This window comes from Pan paniscus, chromosome 5 (genome assembly GCF_029289425.2).
Source record: "Pan paniscus chromosome 5, NHGRI_mPanPan1-v2.0_pri, whole genome shotgun sequence".
Lineage (NCBI taxonomy): Eukaryota > Metazoa > Chordata > Mammalia > Primates > Hominidae > Pan > Pan paniscus.
Genome location: NC_073254.2, coordinates 63,989,583 through 64,012,885, shown reverse-complemented (window position 1 = coordinate 64,012,885; position 23,303 = coordinate 63,989,583). Strand labels below are relative to the sequence as shown.

Genomic DNA, 23,303 nt, shown 5'->3' with positions numbered 1-23,303 from the left:
ATTGAAGAATTTCCTTGAATTAACAAATAAAACCTATGTTAATCAAGCCTCTTCCTACTTCTTTTTGTTGAGACACAGTCTGGCTCTGTTGCCCAGGCTGGAGTGCAGTGGCACTATCTTGGCTCACTGCAACCTCTGCTTCCTGGATTCAAGTGATTCTCATGCCTCAGCCACCCAAGCAGCTGGGCTTACAGGCATGTGCCATCATGCCCAGCTAATTTTTGTATTTTTAATAGAGATGGGTTTTTGCCATGTTGGCCAGGATGTTCTCTAACTCCTGGTCTCAAGTGATCCATCTGCCTTGGCCTTCCAAAGTGCTGGATTACAGGTGTGAGCCCCCATGCCTGGCCCCGTTTCTACTTCTTGAGTTTTTCTCTTCTCCTTGTCCTCTCCTTACTCCAGACTTTCTCTGCACATGCCTTAAAAGGGTCAGAAACAGTGTTAAAAGTTGAGCAATTATATCCAACATAGTTAGCTGGAAGATGAAAGTAAGAAAATAGTATAAGAGCAATTTGGTAGGAACAAAAATCTTTCAAATATGGGGTCTGTTTTGGAGGTGCGGGTGAAGGTAGAAAATTCAGAATGTAACGAGATAAGGGAATAATTATTTACAAACTGTTCCAAGCTGCTTAAGAGGTCAATTAGCATAATGACTAGTAGTATAGGCTTTGCAATCCAACAAACCCATGTTCTGATCATGATTTGGCCACTTAGAGCCTGCATGACTTTGGTGACTCATAACACCTCTAAGCAAGAATTCCACAACAAAGCAATACCTTATCCCTCACCAGGATTAAGTTATATACATCTCATATTTGGTACAATTATTAGCACATAGTTAAACGTTAAATGTCAGGCAAATTATCATTAGGAAGAAAATAAGGCTATAATAATATTGCTATATATCAAGCAGGATTAACTCATGCTTAAGCGATGCTAAACATAATTAGCGTCCTTACGGCATATTCTCCTAAGAGGTTTATGGACTCTGGTTACTTGGTGCTTTCCCCTCTGGATCCAAGGCTAGATAAGTTTCCAGGGAACCGTGGGCTCAGGATGAACTAAGCATATATTTACTCTTACTGAGTCCTATTTTTTTAATTAAAATGTGCTTTACTTCAGCCAGTTTGCTTCCTTTTCTCAGAATGAATGCCTGAAAGTTGGATTTTCCCTTATCTTTGTAGTCAGAATTTTGTGACCTCCTTGGGGATAAGAAACCAATATTTTCTATATAGCTAAGTCAACATTATCAAGACAAGGCAAATCTAACTATTGTGTTAGTGCCTGCTTTTATTATAAATAGAGAACACAGCTGGTGATGCTTAGCTCTTTCTTTACTGCCCTTGAAAGGTATACATACACAAGCAATCAGAACCCAAATTAAGAAATAATGACAAGAATAAAAGAAAACTAAAATTAATATTTTAATTATGTAAGCATTTTAATTTTCATTATAAAAAAGGATACATGATTTAGTGAAAATAACAGATTGGAATTAAAATGGCAGCATTCTGGCTTTGCCTCCAGTACTGATTATAAAGAATATAATCTTGAAAAAGTCATTTATTTTCTCTGGTCCTCAAATTTTTCATATGTAATCAAAGAGTTAAAATTTATTATCTTATCAAAATTCTATGAGTCTATACCTATACCTGTAGAAGAAATGAATAGAATGTGTATATGTGTATGCATATATGTTATATATTCATTTGCATACCCCCAAACACCCCTATATATGAATCTTAGTTTTATATGGGAAAGTAGACTATAAATAAGGGGGCTGAAATAGATTATAGGTAAAGTCTAGTCCTATGGTAACAGCATTTGTTTATAGCATCAAAATGCCCATATTGTCATTCATCCAAGGCAAATAAGCAGTGGGAAGCTGTTAGAAATGCAAATTTTTGGGCCCTACCTCCTAGAAGGAGAGGCATAGTGATGTGTGTTGCAACCTGCCCTCTGGGTGATTCTGATAAACACTAAAATGTAAGAACCACTACATTTGAACATTCCCAGGGCAGTGAACTATAGGCTAGAGTCCTAGGCAGAAGTAAAGAGCAAGTAATTAAAGGGGAAAAAGGAGGTTACTCTACAGAGAACTTGGTGGCAGAGGTGTTAGGAACAGAGGTTGATGAGACATAGCAGTGGGGACAGGGAATATGATGGCAGTAGGGAAGCGGTGTGGCTTTAAGAATACAGAGCAGAGGTCCAAGCAGCAATCAAAAAGCAGTAGTCACGTGGTCCTCTGTTAAATCATTTGTTCTCATGCAGTAATTTATCCTAGTACACTAAAACTGCTGGCTTTAGAACCTATTCTCCTATAGTGGATCCTACAGGAGGACAATCGTCCTCAGTCTTCAGCCACAGCTACTCTTCACCCCCACAGCTATTTACCGGAGAAACCTGAGATACGAAAAATTAAGGCTTCTCAAGTGGATCCTGTATATATTCTCCAGACCCTTTCCAACAACTCAAGAGTCTCCTGATTTCCATTTTAACTCTCCCCTCGTTGGCAGCCAAGAGTGTGTGTATGCTCAGGGAAAGTAATAAAACCACTGCAGTTTTTTACTGGGCTAGAGGTGAGGCAGGCCAGAGAAAGTCGCAGGGGTGAGAATAAGCCTGTGGAAGCGACAAGGCAAGAACTCAGCGTGGAGACTCTTCAGGAGGCTTATAGACGCCGTGTTGTCATCCAGGACGTTGCCCTGAGAGGGGAATCCCCGGCTTTGCAACTTCCTGGCCAGCGTGAGGGCCACCAGCCGGCTGTAACCTTTCCTGCGATTTTCTGGCAGGGTGTAGCCATGGCACATGGTGGCAAACTGGTCTGTGATGGACCAGGAGACCGGGTTTCCCTTCTCATCCCGGACACACACACTAGGGAAGCAGGAGATGAGGTTGGCGATGTACCGGAGACATTGTTCATTGCCTCCCCGGGACCAAGTCCGGTTGAGTAGATCCGCATCGGCAACACTCAGGTAGGTTAGTCGTGGGGAAGGCCCCTTGCTAGACCAGAATGACACAAAAACAAATAGGACCTCTGACTCATGTGGTTATACATAACTACACATTTTTTTTTTTCGAGACACAGTCTTGCTCTGTCGCCCAGGCTGGAGTGCAGTGGCGTGATCTCTGCTCACTGCAACCTCTGCCTCCCGGGTTCAAGCAATTCTCCTGCCTCAGCCTCCCAAGTAGCTGGGATTACAGGCACCCGTCACCATCCCAGCTAATTTTTGTATTTTTAGTAGAGACGGGATTTCACAATGTTGGCCAGGCTGTTCTCGAACTCCTGATCTCGTGATTCACCCCTCTCGGCCTCCCAAAGAGCTGAGATTATAGGCGTGAGCCACCATGCCCGACCTATAACTACTCTTTTCATATTGGTTCAAACTGAGAAACCATCCCTGAGAGGGCACCTAAGATTTTCAGTGAGTTAGAATCCACCATTCCCGATTTACCAACACCTTTCCGGGTTTCATTTCTGAGAAGACAAAACACTTATTACCTCAAATTTAAGTCGTTGCTTCTAATTTTATGTTCACTTGCTTTTGCCTTCAGCACAGGTTAAGGAAAGTGTTTCTGTTGTTAAATAAATTAAGTTTGGCCTGCAGCTCCCTCCATACCTTGAGTCCCCGTGTGTTGAACTGCAACCTAACTTGACACAAAACCAACCCTAGGACTATAATGCACAGCTGAGTTTGTTATACAAGCCAATCACAGGCAGGTAAGTGAGCAGACCATGCCCAAATATACCTAACTGTTGCCAATCAGAGGATTTACCTACTTTGCTTCTGTGTCTGGCGTATAAAATCTCCCACTGGTGGGTATAACTCTGAACTTCTCATTCTGAGTGCTGCCAGATTCATGAACTGCTCTTTGCTCAAATAAACGTTGCTGAATTTTTTTTTTTTTTTTTTTTTGAGAGCCTTGCTCTCTCAGTTTGGAGTTGCGGTGGTGCAATCTCGGCTCACTGCAACCTCCACCTCCCCGGTTCAAGCGATTCTCGTATCTCAGCCTCACGTGTGTGTGGGATTACAGGTGTGCCACCACGCCTGGCTAATTTTTGTATTTTTAGTAGAGACAAGGTTTCACCATTTTGGCCAGGCTGGCCTCCAACTCCTGCACTCCAGTGATCCACCATCCTAGACCTCCCAAAGTGTTGGGATTATTACAGGTGTGAGCCACTGCACCCAGACCAACGTTGCTAAATTTAATCTGTCTAAAGTTTTTCTTTTAACACTTTCTGTCAACAACAACAACAACAACAAAAACCCTCAGAATTGCTTTTATTTAGTCCTGACTCTGCTGAAATCCTCTCTGAGGCCTTGGTAAGTCCAGATTCTTGAAGCCCTAATCTTTTGCTCAATAAAAAAAAAAAAAAAAAAAAAAAATGTTTTAGAAGAGAACTTCTGTGGTTATGCATCCACGGCCAAAAAAAGAAACAAAATCTCTTAATATGCCAAGCATATGTGCATGCTTTAGAAATGTTTGTTCTTTTTTTTTTTTTTTTTTTTGAGAGGGAGTCTCGCATTGTTGCCCAGGCTGGAGTGCAGTGGCTCACTGCAACCTCTGCCCCCTGAGTTCAAGCGATTCTCCTGCCTCAGCCTCCCAAGTAGCTGGGATGACAGGCGCGTGCCAACATGCCCAGCTAATTTTTTTATTTTCAGTAGAGATGGGGTTTTGCCATGTTGGCCAGGCTGGTCTCGAATTCCTGACCTCAGGGTGATCCACCCGCCTCAGCAAGTGCTGGGATTACAGGTGTGAGCCACTGCACCTGGCCATATTTGTTCTTTAAAACTGTCTCCTAGGCCTGCTGTTTTCTAGGTTAAATAGTACCAACCTTCAACTTTTCCATTGGCAGTATTTGTATAGGCCACTAGCTTTCACTGTATTTATTCTAATGGTATGAAAGTTTTTATTAATTTACTATATAAAGCCCCTGATATTAAGATAAAGAAAAACAATTGCTGCAATTTCTCAAAACTGAAATGGATTACTTAGTTGAAAGCCTGTGAGGCTGACAGTGCCTCAGAATTTGCTCTCAGTCTTAAAGCTATTAATATCATAAGACTATCCCCAGTGACCGGTGAGAGATAATGTTCTTGTCATCATTTTTATAAAGTAAAAATTTGTGTTTTCTTTTAATTAGAGGTGTGTAGTGTTATTGCACATTTCAGGCATATTATCAGCTATGGAACTGGGCCAGTCATCTATCCACTAAGCAGGGGGAAAAAATTAGCTGGCCTAATGGAATTTTCAATTGAGTTTTTGAAAATGAACTTTAAAGCAAGGGCAAAGAAGCTTCAGGCAGAAATATCACTGCAAATAAAATCATTGCTAAGGCAAGTGTTTCAGGAGTAGTTGTGTTAGAGACTCTGACCTTGTTTCCAAAGGGCTGGGTGTTCAAAATAGAGTTCAGGCAGTTGAGTAATGACTTAGGTGTTAAAGGCAAATTGTTTGCATCAGTGTTGTGTGGGAAGTTAAGAAAAAAAAAAAAGACAAAATGTCTAACTGTATGCAAAAGAGATCAAGTTAAAACCCCGTTTCAAAAGGCTTGACTGGACAGAGGAAATTTTTAAATAACACCTCAGGCATACAATAGTAAACAGATTATGGGATGCTTCAAAGAACAAATAACCTGGTTTCTTCAACAGAAAAGTAATGCAAAAAATAAAGATGAAGGGGAACTTATAAGTCAAAGGAAACTTCAGATGTATTAAAGAGGTCTATGTATGAACCTTGTTTAGATGTTGATTCAAAACAAACTTAAAAATATTACGACAATATCAGAAATATGAATACTGTTATTTTACTTTAAGGAAATGTGCAGAAAAGACTAACATAGAAGGCTTGAGGCCATCGCCCTTAAAAAGTCCTAACTGCAAGATTGACCCTTGGTTGGTGTCTGGGAATGTGGATCTGGAGGGGGGCTACCATTTCCAGGACTCACATAAATGGCTCACTGTGATTAAGTTGTGCAAACAGTGTGGGTTTTGCTGAACATTGGCTTTCCTTCTGCGAGTCTAGGAAATCGGTCTGTGCTAGGCAGAGGATGCTGCCAATAAAATCCTGGGCACTGAGTGTCTAATAATAAGTTTCCGTGGTAGACAACTTTTAGCAGAGCACAGTGGCTCATGCCTGTAATCCCATCATCTGGGGAGGCCCTGACAGGAGGATTGCTTGAGGCCAGGAGTTTGAAACATTTTACACATATCATTACAGGTCATTGCTTAGGGACTGAGCACATTCTGTGTGACTCCACTGAGAGAGAACTCTTGGAAGCTTGTGCCTGTCTTCCTCTGGACTTTACCCAATGCTGCCTTTCCCTTTGTTGATTTTGCATTTTATCTCTTCATTGTAATCAATCATAGCCATGAGTATATTTGCTGAGTCCTGTATGTCAACATAGTGAACCATAGAACCTGTGGGTGTTCTTGGGGACCTCGGACACAGGAGTAATATCCGTATAGTGGGTGTTTTTTTTAAGACTCATTTTTTAGAGTTACATATTAAAATATTTAAGGATAATGTCTGGGACATTTTCTTCAAAATAATCCAGGAAGTGGAAAGAATAAATAGTTGTATGAATTAAATAAGGTCAGCTATGTATTGGTGGGAGGTTCTTTATACTATCCTTTAAACATTTATGTGTGTTTGAAATTTTCATAATTAGAAATACAATAAAAGAAAATCCAGTTGCTTTCCTGTGACTTAAAATGTACATTCTTAAGGTTTAGTGCTGTTTTGCTCAACAATTTCTTCAACATTCACTGTAGGAGTAAAGAAAATTAACATTTATTGAGGTGGGTGATTTTTAATTATCTTGCTTCAGTCTCTTGCAAAACAATGTGTCAGGAAAATATTATAACAATTTTTTTAATATTAACTGGCTTGGTTTAATCATTCTACAGTATATACATTTATCAAGACATCACATTGTACCCCGTGAATGTGTACAATTATTATTTGTTGATTTAAAATGATATTAATTTAAAAAACACTTAAAGGAACGAATTCAGAAGAAATTGAGACTCAGAAAGGTAATTAGTAAATGACAGAGCAGGGACTCCAAAAGAAGAATAAATGCAGATACAAACTAATCAGTGTTTTGAAAGATTGCATCTGGAGTTGGACTTGGGATTCTTTCTTGGCTCTATAATTTACCCTTGTGTGTTACTTCATCTCTGTTTAAAAAGGTGTGTGGGGGTAGGAGGGGCAATAATAATAGTCCTACTTCACAGGGTTGTGGAAAGAACTAATGGGATAATATATTTAAGATATGTAGTCCCTGACACATAAGAGTGCAACATAAGTCAGCTATATACCCCCATCCCTGAAACAGCAAAATCAATAACAACTTTGGACTCAGACAGTATAAATTATTTAGAATTATTTGAGGGATAAGGACACCAAGGAATGCTTTTTCCATGGTTACTATGAAAACACAGGAATTGTGAGTTCATTTATAACTATGGACAAATATACTGATTTGATTTTCAATGAAATTATGAGCAGTCAAGCACAGGAGAGAGGAGAAGAGTAAACACACACACACACTCACACACACCCCCGTTTGTGCTCAATGGTTGAAATCCAAAGTGCCTGGATATTCCATAGTGATACTAAGTACTCCAGTTACTGCTACGTGTACTTCTATAGCAGTAAGTCCTGCCCCAAATGCAAAAACTTGGTTTACATACAGGAAACTGGTATCTGGCAGAGTTGAAACAGGAGAAAAATGAACAGCCTTGAAGGAAGTTAGCTTTACATTCAACTGCTTTGAATTGGCAACCGCTTTGGAAACATCATATAACTCACTTTGCAGCCCTGTGTATAGAAAGACATAATTTAATATGTGGGCATTTTAGTTGAAAAAGCAAAAAGGAAATTTGTTGCAGTAATTTTATACTGAGAATCATCAATACTAGCAGTTTGCCACCTTGTATTATCCTAACCACTGTATATTTACATCTAAATTATTACAGCTTTTGTCTAAGTTTCAAATTTTTGTAGGAGTTTCAAATTCCCATGATGTTGCCCATTGGGACCACTCATCACGATCTTCATAGAAACATATGATGGGAATATCTCACGGGACTTTAGAATTTCTTGGGAGAATATTGATACTTTGGACTCTCGGACTAACCTTAAGCTCCACGAAATAAAGGATGACATTTTAGAGCTCTAAAAGTCTATGAAGTATACAAGAGCTTAGATTTGTTTGGCGTGGCAAACCAACTTCAAAGACTCTCTATTACACCTCGCCATTACAGAACGCAAGGTGTAACTCAGTGTTGGTGAGATTTACCCTGAACTTACCTCACCCAGATTCCACTTGTCATAGTTATTTGATAAATCTTGATTCAGTAGGTGTTGTATATATATAAAGTACTGTACTAGACAATGTTCATAGTGGTACACAAAAATGGTATGGTTTCTATTCTTTATTTTATTTAGAAACAGGGTCTTACTCGCTTGCCCAGGTTAGAGTGCAGTGGAATGATCATAGCTTACTATAACCATGAACTCCTGGGCTCAAATAATCACCCTCTTTCAGCCTCCTGAGTGCGTGCCACCACTTGGCTGATTTATTTTTTAAGTTTTTGTTTTGTTTTGTTTTTGTAGAGATGGGGTCTCCCTATAAGTCCAGGTTGGTCTCAAACTCCTGGCCTCAAGTGATCCTCCTGCCTTGGTCTCCCAAAGCGCTTGGATTACAGGCATAATCCACCATGCCTGGCCCTTCCTGGTCTTTGTTCTTAGAGAGGTTATAGTATGATTCCTTTCTCCACCTTTCCAAATCCCCATCTACTCCGTCCTTTACAGCCTGTGTCCTGTTGGATTGAATTCTCTGCAAACTGACTTCCCCTCTTCCCATGACTAATGGCTTGTTTCTTCCCCTCTGGTAAGGCTCTTCAGTGTGGGCCTGGGACTTCTTGAAGAATGCGTGAGTGGGAAGGTGTATTGAACACAGTGTGGTATCGGAGCCTTGGCTCCTCCCTCAGGGAGTTAAGCCTCAGAAAAGATAAGTAGGCTTTTGAGTTAATGTTATTAAAATTACAGATGCTGTGGCTAGTATCTCATATTATAATACTGAATTCCATCTAAGTAATTCAAAAGACTATGAGAAAAAAGGAGGCAGTGCCTACTTTTCAAGTGTGTGTTCTTAAACACACTATAGTTTAATTTTGGTCTCAAATTTTTTAATCTACCTGTTTTCCTTCAATCCCTACCCCTACTCTTTGATTCTTTCAGTTTATTTGTTTAAAACACCGAGGTGTTTGCTGTGCAGTTTTCACAGTCTTGGATTTTGTTGATTGCCTCTTCATGGTGTTCTTGATCATGTCCTTTTGTCTTCTTTACAAGTTACGACTTTTAACAAATGATTTTCTCCTTTCCCACAAGTGGAAGGAACTTCCCATCTTGCTCTGCCTCTTTCTACCTACCTTCTATGAGAAGAGTGGCTAACTGGATAAGCCAGAATTCAGGACATTTATTAGACTAGTTACCAATAAGCAGGCTTCTGAAACTCTCAGGTTAGTACACATGTAGATAATCTTTTTCACGTCAGTGCAACCAGTAGTGAGCAGAAGAGCCTGGCCTGTGTGGGTAGCTATATACTTTTTCACTTCCTGCTTTCATATGGCAAACTAAAGGGGTTTAGCTACTCTGGGTAGCTTGTTGGGTTAAACATGATTTAATATTGTTCATTAATGGCTCTCAGATTAAAAATGACAAAGGCATTCCTATGCAGGATATGTCATTCCTCTGGACATCAAGTCCTGAAGCAGCTCCACCACCTAATGCTTGATCTACCCAGTAGCCAAACTAGTATCTGTGACTGGAGCCTGCACTGTGGCAAATGTTGATCATGTATATGGCCAGTAGGTAGGCTTTTTGAATTGTGTTATGGAAACAGAGAGGATTTATGACCTTTTTGGATACTCCAATTAAGAATAGTAAACATACCAATGACTTCTTAGAAGGTATTCAGTATTCCAAGAACATTACAGCTATTACCACAGAAGTCTGTAGTCAAAAGACCACAGGAGAAGCCGAAGGTAATGTCCAGGCTGACTTATGTGCTAAATGAAGGACCGTTACTACTCCAGCTATATTAGGTGATACTAATTCACATTTGTCCCCACCAAACCTTCAGAAAGAATGATTGGGTCAATTTAGATGACTATAACTTACTCACAACTATCAGCTCAGCCTTCTGAAAAGGATATTGGAAATTATATAACTTTTTTCTATATAATGATGGATTGAGGTGATTTAGTGATAATAGGCCTCTAGCACCAAGATCCATCCAATTATTACCATGATTTTTCACACCAATGAGGAAATTTATTCATTTCCATGTTAAAGTAATACCGGTCAGAACATTTTTTTCTAAATTGGCTGTGGAAGTGATAGAATCATGTCTCATTTCTAACCAGCGTGACTGGGGCAAATCTGTAAAGGTGAGAGATAGTTTAGAGCTTCCTGCATAAGGTCTTTTTGCGCATTTACGAATAATTTTTTTTTTTTTTTTTTTGAGATGGAGTCTCGCTCTGTCGCCCAGGCTGGAGTGCAGTGGCGCGATCTCGGCTCACTGCAAGCTCCACCTCCTGGGTTCACGCCATTCTCCTGCCTCAGCCTCCTGAGTAGCTGGGACTACAGGCTCCTGCCACCACGCCCGGCTAATTTTTTTGTATTTTTAGTAGATACGGGGTTTCACCGTGTTAGCCAGAATGGTCTCAATCTCCTGACCTCGCGATCTACCCACCTCGGCCTCCCAAAGTGCTGGGATTACAGGTGTGAGCCACCCGCCTGACTACGAATAAATTTTATATGACATCTGAAGTCTTTGGGTTATGACCATGTGTTAATCATTATTTGTAAATTTTCCAGGTGGATAGAAGCTTTTCCTTATTGGAGGACCTCAGCTTTCTGTAGTTGAAAAAAAAATACTAGACTTTAGATTTCCAATATGAGGTTCCCTACTTTCCTGTTAAATGATCAAGGAACTCATTTCACTGGAACAATCATAAACAACAACATTATTGCCTGTGCCAACACCTAATCATTATGAAAAGTTGGAAGAGTAAGTGTACACTGACGAGGAAACTATTCATCTAAACTATCAGAAACCCTTAATCTTCTTCTCTCCTGGCATAAAGTTCTGCCCCAAGCCCTGATGGCCATGCCGTTCTCTCCTCACAGCTCATATAAACTCTTTCTGTATAAAATCACTTTAGCAGCTTAGTCAATATGGTGAGATCCTGTCTCAACAACAACAACAACAACAGCAACAACAACAACAACAACAAAGGGCCCTGTATGGTGCCACCTGTAGTCCTAGCTACTCAGGAAGCTGAGGAGAGAGGATCCTTGAGCCCAGGAGTTCAAGGCTGCAGTGAGCTATGATCACACCACTGCATCCAGCCTAGGTTGCAGAGCAAGACCTTGACTCAGAAAAAAAACAGTCATTTGAGGACATTTTATGCAGATCAATTGATTATTTCTTTCTAGAATCATCTGCTTCAGAAAAAATAAAAGGCCTACCTATTGGCTAAGACCTAAATTATAGTTATTTTAAAAATGTGATAGAAAAGGATTAAAACCAATAAGGAAAAATATTCTCTGATTCTCACTGATATCCATCCATATTACAGTAATAGTAGAAAAAACATGTCACCTAAGAACAGCTCCATTTAAATGGTCTCTTTTTACCCTGAAGGCCATGCATGCCTCATTAGAAGTGACAAATGAGTGTTCTTACAACACTAGAATATAGAAATGGTAAATGCATAAAATGTATGTGTATGTATTTATACATACATGTGTGTATAGATAATCTATATATTTTCATATATATGAAATATCTATATCTATCTGGATATACGCTAAGGAGGAAAAAAAAGACTGTGTAATATAAGTCTTGCACTTGACCTCACCTTGTATTTGAAAAACTTGGTCCCAGTTAAAAACATCACATTCTTCCAATAGCTGTCGATAAGCCCTGACATCCTTGTAGAACACAGCATAGGCATTAGTATAATGATCAAGGTTATCTGTCTCAGCCTAGGACAGAAGACATAATCACAAAAACATAAACGTATTATCTGGATAATCCAAATCTTAGGTAGATTAGATACCGTTAGCTGGACATGTCTAGCTAATTTTTATAGGTGGCTAACAAAATTAGCCCCCTATAAAGCAATGGCTAAATGGGAATGGGGCTAATATGCTGTAGTGAGGGGAAAATGAAGTTGTGTAGCTTTTGCTTGATTCTTTCTTCTGGGATTAGGAAAGAGTTTTTCTTTTTCTTTCTTTCTTTTCTTCTTCTTTATTTTATTTTATTTTTTTTTAGACGGAGTCTCACTCTGTTGCAAGGCTGGAGTGCAGGAGAATCACTTGAACTGGGGAGGCGGAGATTGCAGTGAGCCAGTTCAAGTGATTCTCCTGCTTCAGCCTCCTAAGTAGCTGGGATTACAGGTGCATGCCACCACACCCAGCTATTTTTTGTATTTTTAGTAGAGATGGGGTTTCACCGTGTTGGCCAGGATGGTCTTGATCTCCTGACCTCATGATCCGCCTGCCTAGGCCTCCCAAAGTGTGGCATTACAGGCATGAGCCACCGCACCCAGCTGATTTTTTCTTGATTCTTTCTTCTGGGATTAGGAAAGGTTTTGTTTTGTTTAAAAATTTTAAAAATTATTTTTTATTTTTTAGCAACAGGGTCTTGCTTTGTTGCCCAGGCTGGAGTGCAGTGGTGAAATCATAGCTGACTGTAGTCTTGGACCCCGGGGCTCAAGCAAACCCCCTGCCTCAGCCTCTCAAGTAGGTGGGACTACAGGCACGAGCCACCACATCTGGCTAGGAAGGTTTTAAGACATCTATTTCACATTTTTCTAGGATTTTGTTTATCTATAAAAATAAAGAGTGTATATAACTCAGTGGATTCACCTCCAAGAATTACAACTCTCAGAATCTTCCTAATGTGGTCAGGACGGTACCTCTTTGGCCACATGAGCTTCTGCTTGGTCTCGGGGCAGAATGGGGCAGATGTTGTCTTCACTCTTCTTCCAAATACCCACATGACCAAAGTCATCAGTCATAAGGAATCATTCACCCAGGGAAAAAGCTAGTATCTATAAGTTAGCCATTTGTGCTTCATCCTTCTAGAGATCATGAGACACTAAGGAACCACTTTATTGAACATGTTTGGACTAGAGGTTTTTCAAGTTCCTGACACTCTGAAGCCAGTCAAATTAGAAACTAATGCTGAGGCTGGGCATAGTGACTCATGCCTGTAATCCCAGCACTTTGGGAGCCCGAGGTAGACGGATCACCTGAGGTCAGGAGTTCGAGATCAGCCTGGCCAACATGGTGAAATCCCATCTCTACTAAAGTGTCTACTAAAAATACAAAAATTAGCCAGGCATGGTGGTGGGTGCCTATAATCCCAACTACTCAGGAGGCGGAGGCAGGAGAATCGGTTCAACCTGGGAAGTGGAGATTACAATGAGCTGAGATCATGCCACTGCACTCCAGTCTGGGTGACAGAATGAGAGAGAGAGAGAGAGAGGGAGAGAGAGGGAGAGAGAGAGGGAGGGAGAGAGAGGGAGGGAGAGAGGGAGGGAGGGAGAGAGGGAGGGGAGGGAGGGAGGGAGGGAAGGAAGGAAGGGAAAGAAAGAAAGAAAAGAAATGAATGGTGAAACAGATAGTATTGTAAGCTAATGTAAATGGCTACTATGATTATAAAATACCATTACCTACTTTTTCTTTCCAATTCTTATTATTTTTAAACTTTTTACCTTTCAAAACTGTACCTCTCTTTGTCGTCGGGTGATAACAGCTTTGAAATCCGGCCATGAATCCAACACCACTTCCTTTTGAAAGGGGTTCCCACGATTTATGTTCATCACCGCTCCATAAACCTGAGTCAGATAACCCAGAGACAAGCCAATCATACTATTAGCTGTTTCACTCACATATTATCTTCTTTACCTCTTGTTCTACTGTGTAATCATGTCCACGAGAGGGGAAATTATAAATATATATATACATACATTCAGACACATAATAGACACGTATATTAATTTTTCTATTATTTTATCAGTGCACTTGAAAACTTGTAAAAAGTCTATGAAATCCCATAAAAACTCTTTCCAAACCTAGTTTTTTATAGGATAGCAGTGAGAGGTACCAAATTCATAGGCTTACTACGTGGGTACTTGGCACATAGGTCAGCAGTAAATACTTGCTGAATGAATCAGGATAACATATGCACTTAGGGTTCATGCATATTTAAAAATTTCTGCAAATAATTTTGATGCTCAGCTTCTTTTCAAGCCCAGTATACTACTTGAAAATAATCTGTGAAATGCAACTACTTCTTCAACCCTAAATTACAATTAGACATCATTAGAGGGTGACACCAACTCAAATTAAAACAAACAAACAAACAAAAACTGCGCTTTAGATTTGATGGAGCAAGGCTCTATAAGCATTCCCTGAGGGCTATAACAATGTCTCATTCATTATTATGTCCATGGAGCCTGACATAGATGATTGAATGCTTGGTGACTCAACCAAACTGGAATAATATTATAATTCTTTCTGTGGCCTTTCACATTTTTTCTTTTCTTTCTTTAAAGTTTGCCCTTCTCTTATTATTATTATTATTTTGCGACAGTATCTCACTCTGTCATCCAGGCTGGAGTGTTGTGGGGCAATCAGAGATCACTGCAGCCTTGAACTCCTCAGTCTCGCTCTGTCACCCAGGCTGGAGTTCAGTGGCGCGATCTCTGCTCACTGCAACCTCCGCCTCCTGGGTTCAAACAATTCTCCCACCCCAGCCTTCTGAGTAGCTGGGACTAAGGCAAGCACCACCACACCTGGATAATTAAAAAAATTTTTTTGTAGAGATGGGGTCTCATTATGTTGCCCAGGCTGGTCTCCAACTCCTGGGTTCAAGTGATCCTCCCACCTTGGCCTTCCAAAGTATTGAAATTGAATAGTGAGCCACCATATGCAGCCACATATTTTTCTCTACTAAGAAAGATGACTGTCCTACAAAATAGCTTGGGTATGTCACATGTATGCTTGTAGAGGTTGGACAAAGTTGGTGGTAACAAAGACTGCTGAACTATAGGAATCCTTTTTACCACCATTCCTGTTCATCAACAGTGAAATGAATACGTACATTGTGGCACATTGGTACTGTAGATTACAAAATAGCAATGAAATTAATTTCACAAACATAATGTTGAGCAAAAGAAGTTAGATACGAAAAAGATACTTAACTGTGTGATCCAATTTATGTTACATTCAAAACAGGCAAAACTAAATTATGGCTTTGGAAGTCAGGATAGTGGTCACTTTTAGGGAACAGGGAGAGGTAGTGGTTGGAAAGGGGCATTGCAGGTGGGAAGGAGTGACGTCAAAAGTAATTTTCTTTCTCTGTAGTAGTGGATGTTATGTAGGCATTTGCTTTATGAAAATTTATTGAGCTACATAATTAAATTGTGTGCACTTTGTAGCTAGCATATGTTAGATTTCAATGGACTTTGTTTTGCTTTGTTTTGTTTATAAGGACATTGGAACCTACATTTACCTCCCTTATCACTTTTTTGTTTAATTAAAAACAACTTTTTTAAAGAAATGGGACCTTGCTGGCCTTGAACTCCTGGGCTCAAATGAACCTACTGCTTCTGCTTTCCGAGTAGATGGGACTACAAGCTTGCTACCGCACCTGACTTTATCACTATGGTAATCTAAATCACTCATTTTCTTCAATGCCTAGAATTGTACAACTTTCTTCTATATTACCCAATCTGGACCTCATTCACATATCCTCATAGAAGGAGTCTTTCCAAATTGGGTTCGGCTTATATTATTGTGTAACATGGATCACCTTTAGTGAAAATTCAAGATCTAAAGTAACCTGGAAGGGTCATGTTTGTTCTGTTAATCATTAAATTATGTGGCTGCTCATCTTGCATATACAGAGTAATGTTTATTAATATAGTTTCACATGAGGAAACTATACATTCTTACTCAAGAATGTAACCTAAATATGATTGGAATGCTCAGCATCTTAAAAGGCAAAAACCCTTTCAATATTCAGATTCAGAAAGAAAAAACGTAACTTATTTGTATAGGATTTGGAACCAACTGAAATATTTGACACTGGTTAAATACAAACTCTTCCAATAGCTATTTATTCAAAGGGTGAATGTTGAGTTGAGGGGGTGTGGCTAGAAGGATGTCAATGTGCTGGGGGAATGAGATGAGAACTTATGAAGGAACTTTGGAAGGATATTTAATCACTTAAAAACTAAGCTGAGGTTACAAAATCCATAGCCAAAAACTCCAAAAACTGGAGGAAGTGTAAATAAACGAAACTGTATTTTCTTTAATATTTTAATTCTCTAACACCTTTTATTATCCTGTAAAGGTCACTGAAATTTTTTTCATTATCTCTGGCAAAATAATTATTTGGACATATTATTAAAGCAAAGTAGCCTACCATTTCATTCCATTAATTCACTTCAGTGTCAGCATTGATCTTGGGAAAATTTGGGTCGGATTGTCAATTTGGTACATTTTATTTTTTAGCCAAATGATTCCAAATTATTATTCACATTTTCGTTACCACATACAGTTTAAGCATGATCAATAAGGCAAGATGGCCAGATTTAATTCACACAGTATAGTGCATTAGAGGACTCCTTCTAGATCACTTTTGTTCAAATTTTAATGTACATAAGGATTAAATAGGGTCTTTGGTAAAAATGCAAGTCTCTGTGTTCACAAATTCTTATTTGTTATGTATCTCATGGGTGATTTGCATGCCACTCACATTTGAAAACCAGGCATAGGGCAGTCTCCTTGCTCAAGAAATTCAGCTCTTAAAGGCAATTTCACTGCATTTATAACAAGATCTAAACCTCAGTTCTATTATTTTAACTAGATTATGTTCTCAACTGCAGTGCCACCTAGTCCATACCCTTCTGCTATTTAAAATACTTTAGAACTCAAATTTATTTAGAAATAATCTAGAAATTACCTAAATTTCCTTAGGAGTCATCCAAGTGACTATGAAAAGTGTAGTTTCCAGGGGGTGAGAGGAAAGGGGAGGGAGAGCATTAGGACAAATACCTAATGCATGTAGGGCTTAAAACCTAGATGATGGGTTGATAGGTGCAGCAAACCACCATGGCACATGTATACTTATGTAACAAATCTGCACATTCAGCACATGCATCCCAGAACTTAAAGTTAAAAAAAAAAAAAAGAAAGGAAAAAAAAAAAGAAAAGTATAATTCCCTGGGCCTTATCCACAGTCTATTCAATCCGTCTCTAGCAGGAGGGAGCTGGGAAGCTGTATGTTTAACAAGTGCTCCTAGAGAGTCTTATTATCAGAAAAAAAGGAAAATAGCCACAAGTTTGAGATTATTTTACAGATTAACACAATAAAGAAATAAAATAAAATTATTAATTTTATGGTACCTTGAGTGATTCAGGAAAGCAACTCTTCAACATTTTCTCCAGTATCAGTAATTTGGTAGAACAGTTTAGCACCAACATCTTTTCCAGAGCTCTTGCAACTCCACACCTAATTAGAAACTTGAAGGTAGGCATTTAATTTTTGCCTGTTAATATTTGGATCTATTTAGGAGTTTTCTTGTAATTCTATTTTCATTGGGTATAATTCTGACTGCCATTGCTCACCCTGAAGAGGGAAAAGGGAAGATGGGGAGGCACTGGGTTGGGTAAACCAGAGAATACATGGGAAGTGTTAATGACCTAATCCCAAACAGATGTGAGTATCTATCCTTGGTTAAGTCTATTATATACATTGATTGTACTCTAAACTCTGTCTTCAGAGCATGTATAACAGTTGTAATTTTGTATTTATTTGTGTTTTATTTGATCTAAATCCATCCTGAGTAACCTATAAGCTGTATGAAGGTAGGACCGATGCCTTCTTTGTGCTCCACTGTATCCACAGCACCTGCCAAAGGACCTGGCACACAGTAGGGACATTCTAAATAGTTGATGAATGGAAAATATGAAGCTCAGGGTAAGAACCTCGAGCTAAGTTGGAAAACATCTTTTTCACAATGTGGGGCAAAGACTAGAGAAAGACTTGAGTGGGTCGGGTCGTTATGAGGAAAAACTGGAGAGAAATACCTAGACTGAAGATGAAGAATCAGAAGTGGTCAAAGGCTGACACTCATTTTAGCCTGATAAAATTAAAGAAAAAAGAAGGGCCTAAATGTAATGTATGCAAAATCATCTGTTCTCATGCAATTAGATTTTTTTTTAGATTTGGGGGCTTCACCTCGCCTGCTTTGTTCCCAAGAAAACTTTTTCTGGCATTCCAATCAGGGATGGACTGAATTAAAGAAAAAAAATATTTGCTACATTCAGTGTAGCAGAGCTTATCAACTTACATCTGGCAGACAGGCACTAGGATGGCAAAGAGAACTCAGCTAGACAGGAGAACATGGTGCCTCTGGGGTTGTGGTGGAGAGCTGGGATTATTCCTTTACAACATATTTTCCAGGTAAAGAAAATTCTACTCAATTTCTCTATGTGGCATACCCCTGTGATTACAAGATACCCTGAATATTCAATTGTAATCTACCTAAAATCTCCTGTAAAATTCTATCATGAGGTTTATGTGATCCTGAACCTCTGGAAAGCATATGATCAAGCCCTGTGGGCTCTAGTTCACTGAGTGGTACACTTGAGGTGTCTGTGCTCTCTGCAGGAGTCAGAAGAGATTGCAGGGGCCAGGGCAGCACCCGAACATTATGAGGCTTTTGAATCCCAGTCTGGACCAATATTAGAAACTTTGAAAAGATCTAGTTTCCAGACTTCAGGATGGCAAAGAAAGAAGTACAGCCATCATCTCTTCACTTTTTCATCTGCTTAACTTTTCACTCATTTGTGTCATCTCTAAATACAATTTTAACTTTGTAATAGATACTTATTTGAAATACATTTATTTATTCTAATTCAATATATCCTGATAGAAAACGAAACAAAATTATTTCAAAGGGCAGTGGAATGTGAACCTCTTAATTAGGTTTGATGTCTAGAGATCTTTTTATGCCTGAATACTGAAGTAGCTAATGAAAAGAGTAGGAATTAGAATATTTGTTGATAATTTGCTCCTTTATTACCTGGTTTGTTCCCTGAAGGATCTAAAGCCATTTATGAAACTACTTAGGCTGGGCGTGGTGGCTCATGCCTGTAATCCCAGCACTTTGGAAGGCCGAGGCAGGTGGATCACCTGAGGTCAGGAGTTCGAGACCAGCCTGACCAACATGGAGAAACCCCGTCTCTACTAAAAATACAAAATTAGCCAGGTGTGGTGGCACATGCCTGTAATCCCAGCTACTAGGGAGGCTGAGGCAGGAGAATCGCTTGAACCTGGGAGGCGGAGGTTGCGAGGTTGTGGTGAGCCAAGATCATGCCATTGCACTCCAGCCTGGGCAACAAGTGCAAAACTCCGTCAAAAAAAAAATAAAATAAACAAAAAAAAAATAAAGGAAGGAAGGAAAGAAAGAGAAAGAAAGAAAGAAACAAAGAAACAAAGAAAGAGAAAGAAAATACATAAAATATATCAAGAAAAATAAGTTTAAATTAAAATTTGGCAAAGGAGAAATAGAGGGACAAAGTAATATGGAGTCAAAAGTGAGGTTAATATGCAAAGTATGGAGCATGGAACATAATCCTATGTATACAATTGATCATCCTTAATCATGAATTTCATATTTGAAAATTTACCTGCTTGCTAAAATTTATTTGTAATTCCCAATTCAATACTCGTGGCACTTTTACAGTCATTTGCAGTCATGCATAGAGCAGCAAAAAGAACTGGGTTTCCTAACTCACATGTTTCCAGCTAAGGTTGAACAGGGAATGCTCTGTCTTCTTGTTTGTTCTCATATTGTAAACAAGTGCCCTTTTCATGGTCTGTTTAGTGCTAAGTTTTTCAAGTTTTTGTGCTTTGTGTTGATTTTGCTGTTTAAAAATTGACCAAAAGCATAGCACTTATTGGTTGTACTGGTGTTTCTAAGTGCAAAAATGCTGTGATGTGAATAATGGAGGAAATACACGTATTAGGTAAGTTTCGTTTGGACATGAGTTACAATGCTCTTGAATCAACAATATATATTAATGTGTCTTTCAACAAAACACATATAAAACAAGGTTACTATTGACCTGCTGATGAAAATACCATAACCAGAGGCTGACAGGAACCTAACTGTATTTCTACTTGGAACAATGTTTCAGTATTGACTAAGTCAGTGTCTGGTATTTTATTGAAAATAACTACCACAATGAGAATCAATTGTACTTGCAGCAGGTGAGAGGCCACTTTTGACACTAAACTTTCTAACATAAAGAGAAACAAATATGATTAGTTTCATGATTCAGTTTGCCCAGAAAATTATCCTCCTTACACTCTTTCTTCTAACATTTACTTGTTTTTTCACTTATGCCATCTCTAAAGTCCAATACTCTAGCTTATTTTTATTTATTATTAATTTATTATTATTATTATTTTTGACACAGTCTCGCTCTGTTGCCCAGGTTGGAGTGCAGTGGCATGATCTTGGCTCACTGCAACCTCCACCTCCCAGGTTCAAGCAATTCTCCTGTCTCAGCCTACTGAGTAGCTGGGATTACAATCACACACCTGTAGGCAGACCCCCTGAAACTATTGCTATGGAACAAAAGATGAAATGCTCCTGATTATTGTAAATACAAAATTGCATGCAGGATTGTGTAAAGACAATGCCAGGTTGGACTGCCAGAATGAGCCAATAGCACGTGATGTGCTTCCCCCTGCAGACAGCCTATGAATGGATGTGCATTCAGGGAGGTTTCACATCACCAAGATTCCTATCCCAGAAAAGCAGATGTTCATAGCTCTGGGAATGGAATGCGACCCTTGTGGATAGCCTATAAATGGACGAATGAGGGGTGCCTGTCCATATGGATAAGATAGGGCTATAACACGCTCATCTTGCCACAGCTCTTCTAGGCCTCTTTAGGGTTAAGACATATTTCCTTCTGAGGATTTCTGGTCTAACCAGTTGTCTAGCTTCACATCCTGTTTCTATGGATTGTTTGTAACCAGCTTTTGCTGCAACTGTTACTGCTGATTAATATCCTGCTAATCATAGGTTATGGAAAGACTGTGTTTCTGTTTTAAGGCTCTGTTAGAAATTACTGATGCACACACTATATTGTAAATTCTTATCTCTGTATACTGTACTTCTGCATACAGATATTATGTTAAAGAATTACTTCATCCCCATGTGACCATCTCACCTCATAATCAAATGACCCTAAATCCCTCACTAACCTACCCCCGCCCTCACTAAACTTAATAATAAATGCTGGTATAGTCAGTGCATTGGCGGCACCGCGGGACCTGCTTTCACTATCTTGTGTGAGTCTCTTATTTCTCGACCTGCCAATCCACCTAGGAACAAAGAGAGAGCCCCGTTGCATTGCGGGCTGCTGGCCAGCTCCCGCGATACACACCACCAACGCCTGGCTAGTTTTTTTTATATTTTTAGTAGAGATGGGGGGTTTCACCATGTTGGCTAGGCTGATCTCAAACTCCTGACCTCATGTGATCCACCTGCCTTGGCCCCCCAAAGTGCTGGGATTACAGGTGTGAGCCACCCCGCCTGGCCTCCAGCTTCTTAATAGCAAAACCTCTACTTAATTGGCTTCAACTTACCCTTCTAGACTATACTCTTGCAACTCACAAATTACTCAGGGTGACAAACTAAAATCAGAGACATTCCCCCATGGGTTCATGCAGAGAGGACATTACAATTAATCTACATTTGACAATACCCTTTCAGTAAACAGTGATTCATTTCATAAGGATCTTTCATTAAATAGAAATTTTTTTAATGCCACAAGGTAGAGCAGAAATTCTCATTGATGCAGAAAATATTTTCTACACATTTTTGTAACATGTTAGAGAGTCATAATGACGATTAACTCTGAAAGCTACAAGAGCAGAATGTCATATCCTTACCACTTGATTAGTACTGTCCATAATCAGTATGTTCTGGAATTGGAAGTTAAAGGTTGGTAACTCCTTTAACCAAATTATAACCAATAGACTCACTGTTTGAAAGTATTTGTCAAGAAAAAAGAATTATGCTCATGTAAGTTTTAGAAACTGAAGTTTCTTTGGGGGCATTTGAGTGTTTATAAGCACAGAGCAAGCATCTAAAATATTTTATTCATTAATATTTATCATAACAATGAAAGCATGACACTCTCCTGGGAGACTTTTAAGTCTTATAAGCAATAAAACATAAGATCTCTGTTTTTGTAATGTAATACAATATTTACAATATAATGGTGGGCATTTGTTAATGAGGAAATACTTTTTTTAAGCACTTGGAATCCAATGCTAGTAATTATTTTTCATAAGTTAGGATTTTTGTTCAGAGAGGTTGCTCTAGTTGTGCCCATATCACAATGCAAACAAATTTATACTTGGTAATACTTATTTTCCTCATATCAAAATTTAAGAGTAAAAATTTTCCTCATATCAAAATTTAGGAGTTAAAAAAACCCCAAACAAAAACACTCCAAGAAACAAAACAAAATATATCTTTCCTTGAAACCTAATTACAATGTATTCGTTCTGTATAAGGTTGGATTTCATCTCTTCTCTATTTTTCCCATCCCTTTCTGCAATTATAAACTATGACTTGAAATGTATTATATTAATGAATAAATGTTTACCTGCTGGGAGTTCAGTCCAGAACTGAGGGTTTTCAGCTGTGTATCAGTCCAGTAGCCCTTTTATATAAATGGTAAGTTTATTCTTCAAGGCTACCTCCCTAATTAGCCCTTAGTGGAAACAGGAGGGAGAGAGAAAAAAAAAGTGCCCACACCTGTAGAGGGGGAGGAGTTTATGATGTTGATCAGGTGAAAATCATCTCACATAGAGCACAGGCATTTCCACTCCATCTCTTCCTTTTTATCACATTTAGCCTTATGGTATAAAAGCCAATGAATACTAATCTTGATTTAGAGATAGTTATTTTCTAGCCATAAAACCTGTCTATTAATCAGTATCTCATGAAGGAGAATAAAAAGAAGAGAAACCCAGGCAAATGGTAGTACGATAAGAAAGTAATATAAAGGTATTGACCCTTTAGTTATTTTTTTATATATTCTGAAGAAAATGATTTTGCTGCCCTAAACTTCCAAGGCTGAAAGGGGGTAATCTCTACAGAGGATACATAAGTACATGAGAG

At 39.0% G+C, this 23,303-nt stretch overlaps 1 protein-coding gene across 2 annotated transcripts; it reads right to left on the bottom strand.

Moving 5' to 3' along the window:
• Positions 1–1,411: 1,411 nt before the first annotated feature.
• Positions 1,412–22,905, bottom strand: GLYATL3 (glycine-N-acyltransferase like 3). Of its 2 annotated transcripts, XM_057302514.2 has the most exons (6): positions 22,786–22,905; positions 17,497–17,602; positions 13,812–13,919; positions 11,934–12,060; positions 7,695–7,821; positions 1,412–3,000 (listed from the first exon to the last, which is right to left on the bottom strand). In XM_057302514.2, exons 2-6 carry the CDS (start codon positions 17,572–17,574, stop codon positions 2,574–2,576), a joined length of 867 nt encoding a protein of 288 aa, XP_057158497.1. In that variant the 5' UTR covers positions 17,575–17,602; positions 22,786–22,905; the 3' UTR covers positions 1,412–2,573. The 2 variants fall into 2 exon arrangements, with proteins under 2 accessions (XP_057158497.1, XP_034818116.1); XM_034962225.2 differs by lacking the exon at positions 22,786–22,905 and having other exon boundaries at positions 2,574–3,000; positions 17,497–17,713.
• Positions 22,906–23,303: the final 398 nt, after the last annotated feature.